Here is a 20,402-nt window from a genome sequence, read left to right on the forward strand (position 1 = left end):
GACCCCATGTGGGGTTTTCTTGGCAAAGATACTAAAGTGGTTTGCCATTTCCTTCTTCAGCTGATTTTACAGATGTAGAAACTGAGGTAAACAGGGTTAAGTGACTTGCCCAGGGTCACACAGCTAGTGTCTGAAGCCAGATTTGAACTCAGGAAGATAAATCTTCCTGACTCCAGGCCCAGCACTCTGTGCACTATGGCGCCACCTAGCTGCTCCTGAATACTTCCAGTGGTGGGGAATTAACCTCTTTCCATTTTTGAACAGTTCTAGTTGGTAGTCATTTTTTCTTTATGTTGACCTGAAATCTGCCTCCCTGAAACCTTTACCCACTGCTTCTAGTACTATCTTCTGGAACCAAGCAAGAAAAAAAATCAAATCCTTCTTCCGCATGACAGATCTTCAGATATTTGGAAATAACCATCACATATGTCCCTGCTCCACTTTCTCTTCTCCAGTTTTCCTCAGTGCTCTCTAAACCAAAATGAAAGGCTCAGAATGTCCCTGCTAGGCTGTGCACATGCAGAGCTGGATACCACTTTTTTAAAAATTAAAAATTTGTTTTAAAAACTTTAAAAAACCCTACTCCCTATTGGACTATACACCTCTTATTTGCTGCCTTATGATCCACCTTGTGCCCTTGTGAAACACCTTCGATTCTCTTGCTTATTTACTCTGGCTGGTTCTTGACTCCTCTCCAAGGTGAGTTGAGATGGGAAGTCATTGAAGAGGGTTCAATTTGGTGGGAGGCAGGAAGGGCTATGGGACCCTGACAGGCAGCAATATGGAATGGAAACAGCCCTGGAATTGGAGTCATGCAACCTTAGTTTGAATTATGCCTGTGCTGTCACTTTATATCTCAGACTCCCAGTTTCTTGATTTTTGACAACACACCTAAGAATCAAAAGTGAATACCTATTTATAAAGAAACTTGAAAAGAATATATAATGGTATAAAGATATTTTTTAATGAGTGGTTCAACTAGAAGGACTAGAAGGAACCACAGCTAGCAATTTTTTTTGTGCCCAGAGTGAGCACAAAACAAACCCGCGGTGGGGGTAGGGGTGCTGTTAGACAGCAAGCACACTGGATTACCACAATGTCTGCAGAGGAGGCTACTACAGAAGGGGAGCAAGAGAAGAGTGGGCCAAGGAAAAATTCACCAAGGGTGTGTCTATTGTCAGGAAGAATGGAAAACACTTCCTAATAGCTTCCTATTTTACTTTGTTATTCTTGCTCACCAGTGACAAACTCAACTGATCCCAAGCTATTAAAGGACTAGATGTGTGATCAGCATCCCCTCTATATTTATCCACCCTGAGCCAAAGTCCTGATCACCCTGTCCTAGTTACAGTTCAGGAACTACATGATCTCTTAAGTTCCTTTTCAGTTCTGAATCCTATGAGGTAAATGATTGGATCATAGAATCAATTATCTAGACAGGAAGGGACCTTCAAGGTCATCTAGTCTAACCCTTTTATATTACAGCTGAGAAAACCGAGGTCCAGAGAGTTTGTGACTCATTCAAGGTCACACAAGTAGTAGTAAGTGGCAGAGCTAGTATTCCAACTTGGGTTTTCTGGTTTCAAATCCATAGTCATTCCCATTACACTGTTTTCTTAGGCTAAAGGGCAGAGGCCGCTGTTGACTTTGAGTGTTGAAGATCAGCAAGGGTCAGTTGAAAACAACCACTGATCAAGAAATGATACAACATTGTGCATGGCAAGGATGGGAATGGGGGGCAGGGGGTTGCATGCTGTCATATCTGGCATTCTGTCCTCAGGTGGAGTTGAAGCAGATGGTGGTGAGTTCTAGTTCATTGAAGAAGGGCCAGATAATATGAGCTAAGAATCAGCATCAAGAAAATCTAGACATGGGGGCAGCTAGGTGGCACAGTGGATAAAGCACTGGCTTTGGATTCAGGAGGACCTGAGTTCAAATCTGGCCCCAGACACTTGACACTTACTAGCTGTGTAACCCTGGGCAAGTCACTTAACCTTCATTGCCCTGCAAAAGAAAATAAGAAAATCTAGACATGGAGAAGGCCATTATAAAAGGGATCAGAGAAAATAGGCATGGTTTCCAGAGGACTCAAGAAAAGGGATCAAACATGGGGAATATTAGGACAGAGGCTCTGGTAAAGTCATCAGGATTCCACTGTTTCTTCCATCTTCAAGATGTTCTTTGCTTAATTACCACTGCCCAGTGATGCCTCCAGAGTGGTCATCTTGACCACACAGTGTTGGCCTGGACTTGGGCCAAAATTGGGAAAGAAAGCTTGGTTTTGTCTTCTTGCCTCCCTTTCTGAGCCCCTGATTTCCCCCCTTCATTGCCTTCATCATGCCTGAACTGTTCCAACCAACACCCAAGGCAAGCTTGCAAAAATCCCTTGTGTCTCCACATTATCTCTTCACCCTTCCTTGCCACCCACTCATGCCCTCCAAGAATTCTCAGGCTTTCAGGACGGTGATCTCAGGTTTTAGAAATAAAACAAACTAGAATTCCAGAAGTGGAGCCAAGATGGCGGAGTGAAGCCAGGAAGCTGCCTGAGCTCTCAGATTTCCCACAGAAACAACATTAAATTAAGCCTCTCAAGAGATTCTGGAGTTGTAAAACCTACAAAAAGTTTGAGTGTAACAATCTTCCATCTTAAGATAATCTAGAAGGTCTTCAGGAAATGTCTGTCTCACCTGGGTAAAAAGGGAGCACAGCTCAGTGCAGAGGGTATTTGGGCAATCCAGCAAAAGGCTCTTAGCCACAGCACAGATCAGCAGCCGAGGACCCTTGGCAAACTAATGGCACAGAAGACCAATTGTGAGGCCCCCAGCCCCAATGCAGAAGGCCAGCTGGGATATCTGCTACCCAACAGGCCCAACTAGGCTGGACCACTCCAGTGCAGTGAGCTAGCTGCAAGTACCTGAGGCCTCAGAGCAGTGACTGGAACCCTGGCCCCCAGCAAAAGAAGCTTGGAATGTTGAATGCTGTACCACAGGAGCAGAATTCAATTTAAAAAGGCACAAAAGAAGCTAAAATATGAATTAGAAAAAGAAAAGAATCCTCATTACAGAAAATTACTATGGCAACAGGGCAGATCAAAACATAAACTCAGGGCAGCTAGGTGGCGCAGTGGATAGAGCACCGGCCCTGGAGTCAGGAGTACCTGAGTTCAAATCCAGCCTCAGACGCTTGACACTTACTAGCTGTGTGACCCTGGGCAAGTCACTTAACCCTCATTGCCCCACCAAAAAAAAAAAAAACATAAACTCAGAGGAGGACAACAATGTCTAAACACCTACATGTGAAACCTTAAAGGGGAAGAGGAATTAGTCTCAAGACCAAAAAGTCCTCTTGGAAGAGCTCAAAAAGGATTTTATAAACCAAATAAGAGAGGTAGAAGGAAAATTAGGAAAAGAAATGAGAGTTATACAAGAGAAAGTCAATAGCTTCAAGAAAGAAAATAATGACTTAAAAATACAATTGGACAAATACTGGGTGGGGGAAATAATTCATTAAGAATCAAAATTGGGAGGCAGCTAGGTGGTGCAGTGGATAAAGCACCGGCCCTGGAGTCAGGAGTACCTGAGTTCAAATCTGGCCTCAGACACTTAACACTTACTAGCTATGTGACTCTGGGCAAGTCACTTAACCCCAATTGCCTCACTAAAAAAAAAAAAAAAAAGAATCAAAATTGGGGGCAGCTAGGTGGCGCAGTGGATAAAGCACTGGCCCTGGATTCAGGAGGACCTGAGTTCAAATCCAGCCTCAAACACTTGACACTTACTAGCTTTGTGACCCTGGGCAAGTCACTTAACCCTCATTGCCCCACTGAAAACAAACAAAAGAATCAAAATTGGGCAGATGGAAGCTAACAACTCAATGAAACAACAGGAGGAAGTAAAGCAGAATCAAAATAATATAAAAGTAGAAGAAAATGTAAAATATCTCTTCAGAAAAACAACAGACCTGGAAAGTAGGTCCAGGAGGGACAATTTAAGAATAATTGGACTACCTGAGGACCATGATCAAAAAAAGAGCCTGGACAGCATATTTCATGACATCCTCAAGGAGAATTGCCCCAATATCCCAATGAGAGGAAATAAAACCAACCTAAACTCATTAAATTCTTTTTTTTTTTTTTTTGGTGGGGCAATGAGGGTTAAGTGACTTGCCCAGGGTCACACAGCTAGTGTCAAGTGTCTTGAGGCTGGATTTGAACTCAGGTCCTCCTGAGTCCAAGGCCAGTGCTTTATCCACTGCACCACCTAGCTGCCCCTAAACTCATTTAATTCAACAAACATTTAGCAAATGGCTTCTCCCATAGTTCCCTTTCTAGGCATTATTATTGTTGTTGTTGTTGTTCTTCTTCTTCTTCTTCTTCTTTCTTCTTGCTCTTTCTTTTTCTTCTTGTTCTTATTTATTTCTTGTTTCTTCATCGTCTTTCTTCTTGTTCTTGCTCTTTCTTTTTCATCTTGTTCTTTCATCTTGTTTCTTCATCATTAGCATCATCTTGTTGTCACGTAGTAGTAGTAGTAGTAGTAGTAGTATTCTGTCATTCAGGCTTGTCCAATTCTTCATGACCCCATAAATCATAGTACACCAAGCCCTTCTACCCTCCATTGTCTCTTGATGTCTGTCCAAATTCATATTCACTGTTTCCATAACACCATCCATCTGTCTCATCCTCTGCTGTACCCTTTTCCATTTGCCTTCAATCTTTCCTCACATCAGAGTCTTTTCCAATAAGTTCTGTCTTCTCATTATGTGGCCAAAGTATTTAAGCTTCAGTATTTGACCCTCCAGTGAAAAGCCTGAATTAATTTCCTTAAGTATTTGGCTGTTTTGATTTCCTTGCTGTCCAAGGGACTCTCCAAAGTCTTATCCAGCACAGCAATTTGAAAATGGCAATTTCAAAAAAAAAAATTATTATTTAAAATAATTTAAAAAAAAAAGAAAATGGCAGTTCAGTGGCAATCAGCTTTCCTTGTAGTCCAACACTCACAGCCATATATTGCTACTGGAAAAACAATAGCTTTGACTAGGCATTAAGAGAGATGCAAAAGTGAATGAGAATCCCTGTCCTCTTGTAGCTTATAGTCTAGTGAGGCAAACAAAAACAAACCACTGATACCCAGAACATTGAAAGTATATGGTTGGGGCAGCTAGGGGGTGCAGTGGATAAAGCACCGGCCCTGGATTCAGGAGTACCTGAGTTCAAATCCAGCCTCAGACACTTGACACTTACTAGCTGTGTGACCCTGGGCAACTCACTTAACCCCCATTGCTCTTCAAAAAAAAAGAAAGAAAGAAAGAAAGAAAGAAAGAAAGAAAGAAAGAAAGAAAGAAAGAAAGAAAGAAAGAAAGAAAGAAAGAAAGAAAGAAAGAAAGAAAGAAAGAAAAAAGTATATAGTTGGTGGGGCAGCTAGGTGGTGCCGTGGATAGAGCACCGGCCCTGGAGTCAGGAGGACCTGAGTTCAAATCCAGCCTCAGACATTTGACACTTACTAGCTGTGTGACCCTGGGCAAGTCACTTAACCCCAATTGCCTCACCAAAAAAAAAAGTATATGATTAAAGTTCAGAGGAGTAAGGTAGATCTGAAGAGGAAGGAATTATTTCCTGCTCTTAATTCTACTGAGATTCTTTTTTGTGAACCCAAATGAAATGGTAAATATCCTTTGATCAATAATTCAGAGATATCCAGTGGCTCTGCCTTTCCATTTTTCCAGCAGAGGCCACCCACACTCTGGGCCTTCTGAGACACTCAAACCTTGGACACTCTTTCCCAATATCTGCCCCCAGATCAAGTGCATCAAGCTCTGCCCACTACCCTCCCAACACCACCAGAATATCTAGGCCATTGGTTACCCCTGATAGAAGAGCAAAAAAAGCTCAGCCACTTAGATCCCCTTAGATTTTGTGACTAAGGATCCTTTAGAAAGACCTTGTAGGATCATAAGATTTAGATGTAGAAAAGACCTTCAAGATAATATGCTCTGCAGAACCAGAAGAACATTGTACACAGTATCATCAACATTGAGTGTTGATCTACTGTGATGGACTATATTCTTCTCACCAATGCAATGGTACAGAAGAGTTCCAGGGAACTCATGATAGAAGAGGATCTCCAAATCCAAGAAAAAAAAAAGAAAGAAAGAACTGTGGAGTATAGATGCTGATTGAACCATATTATTTCTTTTGTTTTGGGTGCTGTTGTATTTTTTTTCTATTTTGAGGTTTTGCATCACTGCTCTGATTCTTTCTCTTGTAACAGGATTAATGCAGAAATAGGATTAATGTTATTATGTGTATATATATGTGTGTGTATATATATATATCTATATGTATATGTATAGAGATATATAGATATAACCTATATCAGATTACCTGCTGTCTAGGGGAGGGGGGAGGGAGGGGAGGGAGGGGAGGGAGAAAAATCTGAAATTGTAAAGCATGTATAAACAAAAGTTGAGAACTATCTTTACATGTAACAGAAAAAATAAAATATCTCATAAAAAAAAGATAATATGCTCTGATAGACTGTACATATTTTATCAGCAAAAGCTATGAGGTAAAAAAAACAAAACAAAACCTTTCCCATGAACCCCATGTTCAGGGTGTGAAATCAACTTTTCTGCAAGTTTATTTTATTACAGTACCAAACTCCCTTCATTTATGTTGGGTCTTCACAATGTTACCTACTGAGCATGGTTGTCCATTCAAAAATAGAGAGAGCACTGATGATCATTTCCATGCTGTTCTACCTGTTGTCCAACTTTAGACAATCTTAATTATAATCTTATCAGTCCAGGGAAGGGTGGAAACATTTATTAGTGTTTTCACAGGTTAAAGCATCTAAAGCTACCTAACATATATATATATATATATATATATATATATATATATATATATATATATATATAAATGCTTTAAGGTTTGCAAAGTCCTTTAGATGTGTTACCTTATTTTATACGTATAACCCTGTGAGGTAAGTGCTATTATTAGCTCTATTTTACAGAAGAGGAAATTGAGGCAGGCAGAGGAAATTGAGGTAGACTTGCTCAGGATAACACATCTAGGAACTGTCTGAGACTGGATTTAAACTCAGGTCTTCCTTAGGTGCACCCCTTTATCCATTGTACAACCTAGCTTCCCATTTTTGTCAAAGATTTTTGTAATGGTCCCCTATTCCCTGAATGACAATCATAAATCCCCAACTTCTCCTGCCCCAGTACTGGCCATGAAAGATACTCCTTGTCATCTGTCATAATATATTAACACAACCTAGCTTTGACATGTAGATTGTGAATACCATTCAGCACCCCAGGAATGGCTCTACATCCCCATCCTCTAACCGACCCATCCCACTCCCTTACCAGTGTTCAAAAGCCAGAGCTATTTCTCATGTATAGACAAAAAAGTCTGGCAACTGGCTCCTATTATCTCTCCTTCATCTGATCTTCTTGAATTCCTGGTAATCTCAAGGTTGGTGGTAAGTGTTGGTGGTTTATCCAAAGAGAGATCATTTGGACAAAAGCTAGATTAGGTTTTTTTTTTGTTTGTTTGTTTTACTCCTGCCTACCTTTCTCATTCCAGCTACTTTATGGTCACCTCTTGGTTAGCATAACATTCATAGCAAAGAATGTTTCCTCATCTGCTCTGATGATAGTGAAAAACTCTATAGATTCCCAAATTCGGGTGAGGACAAAGCGTATAGAGCAAAAGTTAACATCTAAAATGCCAGGTTAATCATGTAAACCACTGTCAAAAGTATTTTGACTGCCTATATTAATGCAGTTATGTTAACTCAACAGTGGAGTCATCTTTTTTTATTTAAAAATCTATAAGTATTTCATTCAATTTACATTCCTTCAGCATAAATTGGCTCTTGCTCAAGCACCCTCCCAAAAAGACATTAGAAAAAAATCATTTGCTGAAGCTTCTATAGAAATGTTTGAATGTGAGGATCAGAAAAATAAAATTAATGAAATCATGAATGGCACCTCTCTCAAATTTTCTCTAAAAATAAATGACTGTTCAACCAGTTTGTATAACTAGCTATACAGAGAGGTACATTCAATGTTTCATTAAATCTGAACAATAATATTTAATAACATTCGAAATCCCAAAGGCCAGGGATTATCTACCCCACAATCTAATTTAAAACAGTAATGGTAAGTGATTTTGCTCTAAGAGAAAGAAGTAGGAGTTTTAATATTCATGGTGGCTGCCTACTTATATAGAAGTACAGTTGCCATAAAGCTCTCCACTTTTGCCCCACTCACTTTTTGGCACATTACACCCACACAGACACACACCTCTGAGCAACATTCCATCCATCTATCTGCATGCAACACTAATGATATTAATAGTCATACCTCCCAGTACCATACGTTTGCATAGGACTTAAGAATTTCCAAAGCACTTTCACCTTCATCATTTCCTATGAGCCTCACAGGCACCCTGGGAAGCAAGCAAAGTTAGGGTTTGGTGGGGTTTTTTTGGTACCATTAAACAGAAAAACCTGAGACCTAAGGATGCTATATGGCCAATTAGCTGTTAAGTTTAGGCAGCACCATATAGCAAGTCACTTAAAGCTCTCAACTCACTTAGATTGTAATCCACAGAGAAGTTGCTAGGTGCAGTGGACAGAGTGCTAGAGCTTGAGTCAAGAAGATCTGAGTTCAAATCCTACCAGACGCACTAGCTGTGGGACCCTGGGCAAATCACTTAACCCTGTTTGCCTCAGTTTCCTCAACTGTAAAATGGAGATAATAATAACACCTACCTCCCAGGGTTCTGGTGAGGATCAAATGAGAGAATATTTGTAAAGTACCTGGCACACAGTAGGCACTTAATAAATGCTTGTTTCCTTGCTGCTTTCCTTCTCCCAGAGCTTCATCTGGTAGCCCCTCTATGCATTTCTAGCCTTCACAATCCTTATCCACATCTTCCCATCATTCCTCCATAGAGGATCTACCCAGTGCCCTTGGAAGCCTTCCAGCTTCTGTCTCCTGCTCTGACCACAAGTCATACTAAGCACTGAGGGTACAAAGAAAGACAAATACACCACAATCCTTGCCCATAATGAGCTCACACAATCAGATTGTTTTTGTCTTCATATACCTAGTGCTTTACTCAGTGCCTGGCACATAGTAGGTGCTTCATAAATGCTTATTGACTTAATTTGAGACAACATGCAAACAACTATGTACAGACAAGTCACATATGCAATAACCTGGAAATAATCTCCAAGGGTTTTTTAACCCTAAGGGTAAGGAGGCCCAGGAAGGACTTCTGGCAGAAGGTAGTACATTAGCTGAGACTTGAAAGAAGCCAGGCAAGTCAAATGGAAATGAAGAGAGAGAGAATTCCATGCCTGGGGGGACAGCCAGTGCAAATGCCTGGAGTCAGGAGATACAGCATCGAGCTGTGTGTGAGCAACAACAAGGAGGCCACGAGTCCCTGAATCGAAGAATATGTGGGGAGGTGTAGGTGTGGGAAGACTGGAATGATAGTAGGGGGGCGGGTTTTCAAGGCAAACAGAGAATTTTATACTTGATCCTGGAGGAAATCGGGAAGCACCTGTGCTTTAGGAAAATCAATCTAGCAGCTGGATAGAAGATAGACCAGAGTGGAGAGAGACTTGAGAATTAGTGGGGAGAGTCCGCAGAACTATGCTACCACCTTTTCTGATGATATTGATGGTAGCCGGCTAAGGAGGTTGTTGTGTTCTTTCTCTATTCACTGAAAACAAAACAAAAAGTTTCCAAAGGCGTCAGTTTGTTTTGTTCTTCTTCCGCAGGTGACTATTATCGGATACACACTTGGGATCCCTGATGTCATCATGGGCATTACTTTTCTAGCAGCAGGAACAAGTGTACCAGACTGCATGGCCAGCTTAATTGTGGCCAGACAAGGTATCATAAGTGGCTCGGGGGTGGGAGGGAGGAGCCCTGAAGGGCAAGTCAGGACACCTGGTTTCTAGTGCCAGTCATGCTGCCACATGAGCCTTAAGTCGTTTTGACAATTCACTTCCATTCTCTGGGCCTCGTTTTTCTCTTGTGTATCATGAGGAGGGGTGGACCAAATGATGGATCCCTGACTGAGGCTCCTCTGGTCCTAACATTCTCTGATTACATGTTATTGAGACACCACTGGTCACCCTGGATTTTGAGACAAAGAAGACCTGGGCTTGAGTCTTGCCTCTGTCAGTAGACTACTACTATCCCCATGACCTTGGATAAATCATCTCCCCCATATTGGGTCTCAGTTTCCTGATATGGAGATCCAATGGGGGTGAGGAGAAATTCAGCATCTCTAATGTCCCTTCCAGTTTGGAATCCCATAATCCTAGAAGGTCCTTCTTTCAGCTTTCTGAAGTCATCCACATCAACAGGTAGCTTTTTTCCATTACCCAAAATTATAATTGAGAATCATTAATGGGACTAATATGTAGGCCCAAGATTATCTGAAAATGTCATTTATTATATTATACAGCACATGGGTAAAATCTCATAACCATGCATCAGTCATCAGTCAGAAAAGCATTACTAAGCACCTACTATGTGCCTGATACTGTGCTAGGCTCTGAGGGTACAAGAAAATACAATACTTACTCAAAAGAAGCTCACTTTTTTTTCTTTTTCCTTTATTTTTACATGCATTTCTAATCTGTCCTTTCCCTTGCCCCTCCAACTGAAAAAACAACAACAAAATGAAAATTAAAATCTTCACAATAAACATGCTTAGGCCAGCAAAACAAATTCCCACATTGACCACACCCAAAAATGTATATCTCTTTGTACACTTTAAGTTCATGACCTCTCTGGCAGGAGGTGAGTAGCTTGTTTCATCTTTACTCTTCTAGACTTGTATTTTCTCATTGTATTAATCAGAGTTCTCCTATCTCTCAAAGCTGTTTTTCTCGACTGTATCTTTGTCATTGTATAAACTATTCTCCCAGTTCTACTCACTTTGCTCTACATCAGTTCATAGAGGTCTTCCAAGTTTCCTCTGAAATGATCCATTTGTCATTTCTTATGACACGATAATATTCCATTCATCACATTCATATACCACAATTTGTTCAGCCTAATATTCCCCAATGGGAAGACACCCTTAGTTTCCAACTTTTATCTACCATGTAAAGGGCTGCTATGAATATTTTTGTCCATAAAGGTTCTTTTTCTTTCTTTGGTCTCTGTAGGATAGAGGCCTGGTAGTGGTTAAAGGCAGTTCACATCTAATGGAGAACATAACAAGTGCACATAAAAATATATACAGCATAAATATGTGGATAAAGACAAATATATGCAAAGCAGTTAAATACAAGGTAATATTAAACTATAATAGATCTCCAAATTGTGTTGGGGTAATAAAGTTCTGTTAAATTGAGTATCTTGGGGCAGCTAGGTGGTACAGTGGATAAAGCACTGGCCCTGGATTCAGGAGGACCTGAGTTCAAATCTGGCCTCAGACACTTGACATTTACTAGCTGTGTGACTCTGGGCAAGTCACTTAACCCTCATTGCCCTGCAAAAAAAAAAAAAATTTTAGTATCTTGCTAGAAATAGTGTTTCTAGTCTTTGGAAGAAAGCTTGTGCCCACCCTTTCTTCATAGAGTTAAAAAATGAAAAGTCAGAGCCCAATAGGTAAATGTTGGGAAGTGTTAGGCCCATACCACCCTCTTTCCTTTCCTTCTCTAAGCTGGAGCTTCTTGTCAATTTATTGGTGGTGCTGTTTTTCTATTGGAGAAGGAAGGAAGGAAGGAAGAAAAGGAGGGAGGATGGAAAGAAGGGAGGGGGGCAGCTAGGTGGTACAGTGGATAAAGTACCAGCCCTGGATTCAGGGGGACCAGAGTTCAAATCCAGCCTCAGACACTTAACACTTACTAGCTGTGTGACCCTGGGCAAATCACTTAATCCTCATTGCCCCGAAAAAAGAAGAAGGAGGAGGAGGAGGAGGAGGAGGAGGAGGAGGAGGAAGGAAGAAATAAAGGAGGAAGGAAGGAAACAATTATTTACTAAACACCTACTATGTGCCAAGCTTTGTGCTAAGTTCTTTACAAATATTTGATCCTGACAACAACCCTCTTTTTGTCTAGGTGAACTCTGATTAAATCAGTCCCATAATCCATCAGTGTCCAAAAAAAAAAAAAAAGCCTGACCTGATCTTTGTTGTTTTCATTTAGCGGCCATTAATTAATTAGTTAGCTAGCTAGTTAATTAATTAATTCTAAAGCAGAAATTACCTTTATGTGAATGGCAAGAGGCAACATAGGACGTGGTTTTTTTTTTCAAACACTAAATTTTTATTTAGAGTCCTGCAGTTTCACAAAATAATAATAATAATAAATTGTAGCCTATCTTTTTTTTAATTTTAAGATTTTCATTTTAACACCATACTTTCTTCCCAATGTAACTCTCATCACAATTGAGCCTTCTCTTATAATAAGCAAATAAATTGACCCAGAAACTGTATCTGACAGCATATGCCTCATTTTATACCCAAAGTCCTCCACTCCTCTTCAGAGAGAAGAAAAATATGTCTTTGACTCATCATCTCTCCTCTTGAACCAAGATTGCTAATCATAATTAAAATTCTACAGATTTTCAGCAATATTTTTGCTTATATTAATTTTTAACACTGTGTATAGTGCTCTCCTGGCTAAACATACTTGATTCTCTATCAGTTCTTACTTTTCTGAATTCTTCATATATGTGATTTCTAGACACCTACGTGGTACAGTGGATAAAATGCTGGGCCTAGAGTCAGGGAGACACTGGAGTGGTTTGCCATTTTCTTTTCTAGCTCATTTTATAGATGAAGGAACTGAAGCAAACAGGGTTAAGTGACTTGCTCAGGGTCACACAGCTAGTGTCTAAAGCCACATTTGAATTCAGGTCCTCTAAACTCCAGGGCCAGCACTCAGAAAGTTTTTAGGCTGAAGCATTACACTGTGCTTTATGAGGTTTGTTTTGGCAACTATGTAAAGAATGCAGTGGAGAGGGGAAATGTAAGCAGGAAGAGCAATTGGAAGGCTATTATGATAATCCAAAGGAGAAAAGTAATGAGTAATTTAAGTAGGATGGTGGCTATGTGAGAAAAGCAAAGCGAACATGCCAGAGATGTTGTGGCGATAGACTCAATTAAAAAAAAAAAAGATATGCTAGACTTTGCATGATTACTGAATGGAGTATACCAATCCTTCAGTATTGCAGAGTACTTTTATAAAAATTAACCTTTATAATAAGGCACAAAGCACTCATAAATACAGAGATAGAAATCAATAAGATTTGGCAATTGGTTGGATGTGGTAATTGAGGTAGAGGAAAAAGTTGAAGTTTTCTCCAAGGTTCTGAACTGGGGTCACCAGCAAATTAGTGGTACCCTCAATGGAAAAAGGGAAATTTGTTGGACGGACAGGTTAGTAGGGGAAAGATAATTCCATTTTAGACAAGTTGAATTTAAGATACCTATAAGACAAGAAGAAAGATTCAGGAGGCAGTTGATGTGGGTCTAGACCTCAGAAGAGACATTTAGGGCTTGATATATAAATTTGTAGTCATCTACATAGGGATGACAATTTAAGCTAGGAGAAATGGGTGAGTTCACCAGGAGAAGGCATGTAAAGAGAAGAGGGTAGCTAGGTGCTACAGTGGATATCAGAGATGTTTTAGAGGTAGAAATGATTTTATTGGTCTTCAATTATGTCCAATTCTTAATGACTCTGTGGACCATAGGACACCAGCATTGTCCATGGAGTTTTCTTGGCAAAAATATTAGAGTAGTTTGCCATTTCCTTCTCCAGTGGATTAAGGCAAACAGGGTTAAGTGTCTTACCCAGGCTCACACAGCTAATAAGTGTCTGAGGCCAGATTTTAACTCAGGTCTTCCAGACTCTGGGCAGCTAGGTGATGAAGTGGATAGAGTGCTGGCCCTAGAGTTCAGAGGATCTGAGTTCAAATGTGGCCTTAGACACTAGCTGTGTGACCCTGGGCAAGTCTTGAGCAAGAAAAGAAAATGGCAAACCACTCCAGTGTCTCCTTCAAGAAGACCCCAAATGGGGTCACAAAGAGTCAGACACAATTGAAAATGACAGAAAACCACAAAGAGAAGAGGACTTTAGAATGGGAGATGAAGATCCAGCAAAGGTGACTGGAAAAGAATCATTTAAGCAGTTAGGTGGAGAACCAGGAGAAAGCAATGTCATGAGAGCCAAGAGAGAAGAAAGTGTAAGGAAGGAGGTAGGTGGTCAGCAGAGTCAAAAGGGGTCAAGGACTCTGAAGATGAGAAAAAAAAAAAAACATTGGAATTAACAGTTGACCATTTTAAGTTCTAAATACTCCATGTTCTAGTGTCCCATCAGCTCTGGCATTCTATGCTTATGACAACAGTGCTTGGCTTGGTTCCTTTAAGTGACAAGCCACCTGCTGTGCATGTGAGTTTCTGTTCAATACCCAGAAGACACCTGTGGGTGGCTATTCCATCATTCCTTTGTTTAAACTAAATTAAAGGAGAAAATGTATTCATACATCTCACACTCAGGAGAAGAAAAGCGATTTAATAATAGTGCTTCAAGGGGTTTCAGCTCCCATCTCTTCAGAGATGGAAACTTTAGCACCAGGTGACAGCTTTTGCATACTGAGCCCATTCTTAAGAATTAAATCCCCGGAAGGAAACCTATAATCATTCCCCATAGAAAATAAAATCCTTTTGTGCCGTCCAGGGTATGTGAAAGTTATAGAGAATTCAAAGTACTGTCTATCTTAATATAGAAAGCTTCCTTTTTGTTAAAAGAATTTCCATTATCCAACTTTAAGGCAGTGGGCTGATTTCATCTTCCCTAAGATCATGGTGTGGAGGAGGGGTACAAGGACAGAGGGGCTCTTTTCCCCTGGGTAAGAACTAGCCCAAACTGGATTCTGTTTACATTCTAAACGGAAGTTAGGTCTCCTAGTTGTTCAAGATCAAAGGGTGTATTCCTTGAGAGCCAACACAATCTCATCAATCAGTCATGTCTTTCAGGGACTTTTTACAGGGGCTGGGCCTTAAATGAGGAAATAAAGGAGGAAAGCCTGGATCCCAATTTAATAATTGGTTATTGATACAATAGGAAAATAATTCCTCTCATTTTCCTTCTCTGTAAAATGATGAGGGTTGGGGTAGTGAGGTGAACTAATTGACACCCAAGGACCCTTCAAATTCAAAACACATTAAATACTTGAAGCGAACTTTATTTGCATCAAAAGTGTCCAAAAATCCTCAAAATTTTGGCTTGAATGGTGGCCAGACTCAAAGACCCACAGGGACCAGATTTGATTCTGAATCCACAAGAGTCTTTCCATCTGCACTGAACAAGTTCTGCAGGTTTATGGTGGATTAAAATTGTCTTTATAGCTGTTTTCTCCTTTTATTGGCCGTTTTTAAGGATTGGATATGTAATATGACTGATTTCCTCCTCATAACCATACAAGAATTGAACTTGAGCATTGTACTTCCAAGTGGTTACCTTACTTGATACATATATAGGATGCTTTACTTAGAAATTACTTTAGAAGGGGCAGCTAGGCGACACAGTGTATAAAGCACCTGCCCTGAATTCAGGAGAACCTAAGTTCAGATCCAGCCTCAGACACTTGACACTTATTAGCTGTGTGACCCTGAGCAAGTCACTTAATCCTCATTGCCCCGCAAAAAAAAAAAAAAAAATTAGAGTGAGATTACCAGTCATATAATAAAAACAGAGTCAGGAAACCCAAGTACTAGTCCCAGCCTGACATTAACTGTGTGAACTAAGGCAGATCAGGCCTCTTTGGACCTTAGTTTGCACCTCAATAAAATAATGCAATTGAACTAGATAATTTCTAATTACCATGAGCTGAAATCCATTAATAATATTTATTGGGTGTTTGTGCCAAGCACCATGCTAGGTAATGGTGTACAAAGATCAAAATGAAACTGTCCCTGTCTTCAAGGAAATTACTTTCTATGATGGGAGATTACATAAACACACAGAAGTTATAGACAAAAGCATATAGAGTAATTGTGAAAGGGTGGCATTAACAGCTGAGGAGAATCAATCAATTCATTAAGTATCTGCTATATGCCAAACACTATACTAAGTTCTGGAGATACAAAAAGAGGCAAGAGACAGCCCCTACCTCAAGCTTATAATCTAATGGAGACAACACGCAAACATCTATACAAAGCAAGCTATGTACAGGATAATTAGGAAATAATTAAAAGACTGAAAGCACTGGAATTAAGAAAGTTTAGAGAAGGCTTTCTGTAGAAGGTGGGATTTTAGTTGGGACTTAAAGGAAGCCAGGGAGAGCAGTAATCAAAGTGGAGGAAGGAATGTTTCAGTCATGGGGGACAGCCAAAGAGAATTTTGGGAGCCAAAAGATCAAGTCTATTGTCCATGGAACTTCAGGAGGCTAGTGTCACTGGATGGAAGAGTAGCTGTTGGGTAGTAAATTGTAAGAATGGGGGCAGCTAGGTGGCGAAGTGGATAAAGCAACGGCCCTGGAGTCAGGAGGACCTGAGTTCAAATCTGGCCTCAGACACTTGACACTTACTAGCTGTGTGACTTTGGGCAAATCACTTAACCCCAATTGCCTCACCAAAAAAAAAAAAAAAAGTAAATTGTAAGAATGGAAAAGTTGGAGAAGGCTAGGTTACAAAGGGCTTTAACTGTCAAACATTATTTTTTATTTGCTCCTGGAAACACTAGGAAGCCACTACAATTTATTGAATGGGGCGGGGGAGGGAGGGGAAGCGTTGACATGATCAAATCAGTAAAGATTTCCTCTAGGAGACAGTGTTTGAATTAAGATTTAAAGGCAACTAGGGATGCTAAAAGGCAAAGGTGAGGATGGAGTTTCTTCCAGGCATGATGGATAGTGCGTGCAAAGGCAGATTGAATGGAACAGAGAGAAAAGAGATTGATGTCATGCGTGAGGATAGTGGGACAAAGCTTCACAGAGAAGGAGGGGCATGAACTGGGCTTTGAGGGACAAGTGGTAGTCAGTATTCCAGTTAAGGAGGACCAGTCTACGTGAAATATAAGTGTGCAAAAGGGCCCAATATTGGCTTTGGACCATCCTGAAATCTTAGTAATAATGACCTTCCAAAAAAATTTTTAAAAATTTTTTTAAAATAAAAATGACCCTCCTCTGACACCAAAGCACTATTGTGGTTACCAACATTTTTAGTGACACTGAAATGTTATGCAAATCGAAAGGTTACAAGTTACCAGTTAAGAAATAGACCACCCAAAAAAAAGAAAAAGAAAAGAAATAGACCATCCACAAAGGATATGAATAGGCAGTTTTCAAATGAAGAAATCAAAGCTATCTATTGCCATACAAAAAAATGCTCTAAATCACTATTGATTAGAGAAATGCAAATTAAAACAACTCTGAGGTACTACCTCACACGTATCAGATTAACTAATATGACAAAAAAGGAAAATAATAAATGTTGGAGAAGCTGTGGAAAAATTGGAACACTAATGCATTGTTGGTGGAGCTGTGAAGTGATCAAACCATTCTGGAGAGCAATTTGGAACTATGCCCAAAGGGCTATGGGACTATTCATACCTTTTGACCCAGTGGTACCACTGCTAGGTGTGTATCCCAAAGAGATTATAGAAGAGGGAAAAGGACCCACATGTACAAAAATATTTAAGCAAATCTCTTTGTGGTGGCAAAGAATTGGAAATTGAGGAAATGCCCATCAATTGAGGAATGGCTAAACAAGTTGTGGTATATGAATGTAATGGAATACTATTGTTCTGTAAGAAACAATGAGCAGGAGGATTTCAGAGAAACCTGGAAGGACTTACATGAACTGATGCTGACTGAGGAGCAGAACCGGGAGAACATTGTATGCAATAACAGCAACATTGTGTGATGATCAACTATGATAGACTTGGCTCCTCTCAGCAGTGCAATGATCCAAAACGATTTCAAAGAACTCATGATAGAAAATGTTCTCAATATCCAGAAAAAAAGAACTGTGGATTATGAATGCAGATTGAACCATACTGTTTCTACTTTTGGGCTATTTTTTTCTTCCTTCTTTTTTGAGGTTTTTCCCTGGTGCTCTGATTCTTCTTTCACAATATGACTAATGCAGAAATATGTTTAGTGTGATTGTACATATATAACCAATATCAGATTGCTTTCTGTCTTGGGGAGGAGGGAGGGAAGGGAGGGTAGGAGAAAAATTTGGAACTAAAAACTTATGAAAACAAATGTTGAAAACTATCCTTACATGTAACTGGAAAATAATAAAATACTTTTATTTAAAAAAAAAGGAAAGAAAGAAATATACCACCCAACCCAAGGTTAAGAATTTAAATTTGATGCCATGCCTCAAAGTTCCCTGATATTTAGCTATCTATTGTATGCTTAGCATACAATATCTTTTACAAAGATGTAAAAGACACAATTCCCTGCCTTCAAGGTATCTATTATTTGATTGGGGAAAGGATGCTTACTCCCAGGAGAAAAACTAGTAATAGATAAACTAGCTTGAGATCAAATGTTTGATTGTAAACCCCAGATGAAAGTGATGAGAAACATCATTTTGGGCCTGAGTAGTTAAGGATGGATTCATGGAGGAGGTGGGGCCTTAAGTTAGTCTGAAAAGAAATAGTAAATTTGTTTACCCAGCAAGAATAGTGAGCATTTGGGTAAGTGAACCTGTTAAATATAGATATTAAAGTTTATTTGCTATTTTTTTTTCATTTTCTCTTTTAACAAAAAGAAAGGAAGGGGCAGCTAGATGGCGCAGTGAATAGAGCATTGGCCCTGGAGTCAGGAGTACCCGAGTTCAAATCCGGCCTCAGACACTTAACACTTACTAGCTGTGTGACCCTGGGCAAGTCACTTAACCCCAATTGCCTCACTAAAATAAAAATAAAATAAAATAAAAAAGAAAGGAAGACTTCCTTGCTTTGATTAGATAATTATTGAAGGACATGGCCAAAAATTGCTTGGGATAGAAAGGAACAAGAAGGGTTAAGAGCTATACCAGTGAAGGAAATACCTATACTATTCAGATCACAAGATTCATTAAAGCTGTGTTTTGATTAATGAAATCTGGGGATTTTTTTTCCTAGGCCTTGGAGATATGGCAGTATCTAATACCATAGGGAGCAATGTATTCGACATCCTTGTAGGACTGGGAATACCATGGGGACTACAAACCATGGTCATTAATTATGGATCAACTGTATGTATACTTTTCTTACCTTTTAAACAAATTGTTTCTTTGCAATATAAAACCAACTAAAAATAAGAAATGACAGGTCAGTTCTCTCTTGGGTATGAAGAAAACACCCCCTCCCTCTTCCCACATACCACATACCTGCCCCTAATTCTGACATTTCTTTTTACAATAGCATAATGTCACGAAAAAAGCATAGAATTTGAGGTCAGGGGCCTTGGGATTGAATCCCAGCTCTGACACTTAGTAGCTGTATGACCTATAAAACATTTCAATTAGCCTCTCTGAGACTCAGTTTTCTCATCTATAAATAGTTTCTAAGAATGTCCACGTTATCTACCTGACAGAATGTTTATGAAGAAAGTGCCTTGTAATCTTAAAGCATTATATGGGGGCAGTTGGCGGCACAGTGGATAGAGCACCGGCCCTGGAGTCAGGAGGACCTGAGTTCAAATCCGGCCTCAGACACTTAACACTTACTGGCTGTGTGACCCTGAGCAAGTCACTTAACCCCAATTGCCTCACCAAAACAAAACAAACCAAAAAAAAGCATTAGATGGATGGATGGATGGATGGATGGATGGATGGATGGATGGATGGATGGATGGATGGATGGATGGATGGATGGATGGGTGGGTGGGTAGGTGGATAAATGGATGGATAAAAAAGCATTTATTAAGTGTTTACCATATGCCAAGCACTGTACTATACAAATGATAGTTACCATTAGTAGTGTAGTTCCCCTGAAACTGGTGACATAGCTTCCTCAAGCCAATATAAGAACTTTTGTGACCTCTGGGTCTTCTTTCCCCCTCCTCTCCACCAGATTGACTGGTTAGGTGTCCCTCTGAAGTGTGGACACTTTAGGCAAGATGTAAGTTCAGTAGATGAAGCTTGGAGAAATCCCACCACAACATGATTTGTGAAAAGACACCCCCCCATCCCCATCTCCTGGCACTCTGCTCTTCCCCTACACTCTCTTTCTCCCTCACCCACCCTCTTGTTCCTACTTCTAGCCAATGGCTGTTCAGAGACATCACTAATCAAAGTCCATAAGACAGAACTTCATTAATCAAGCAAGCAAGCAACATTTATTACATACCTACTGGGTCAGGCACTGTGCTAAGGACTCCAGACACAAAAAGAAGCAAAAGATAGAACCTGACCTCGA

General features: G+C 40.0%; 1 protein-coding gene across 2 annotated transcripts in view; it reads left to right on the plus strand.

The window, feature by feature from the left end:
• Window positions 1–20,402, plus strand: part of SLC24A4 (solute carrier family 24 member 4) — a 293,607-nt gene that overhangs the window by 268,524 nt on the left and 4,681 nt on the right. For both annotated transcript variants that reach the window (XM_043984988.1, XM_043984989.1), the window contains exons 14-15: window positions 9,798–9,912; window positions 19,125–19,237. In XM_043984988.1, the coding sequence (XP_043840923.1) occupies window positions 9,798–9,912; window positions 19,125–19,237 (228 nt within the window). The remainder of the gene's footprint in view (window positions 1–9,797; window positions 9,913–19,124; window positions 19,238–20,402) is intronic.

This window comes from Dromiciops gliroides, chromosome 2 (genome assembly GCF_019393635.1).
Source record: "Dromiciops gliroides isolate mDroGli1 chromosome 2, mDroGli1.pri, whole genome shotgun sequence".
In the NCBI taxonomy this organism is placed as follows: Eukaryota; Metazoa; Chordata; class Mammalia; order Microbiotheria; family Microbiotheriidae; genus Dromiciops; species Dromiciops gliroides.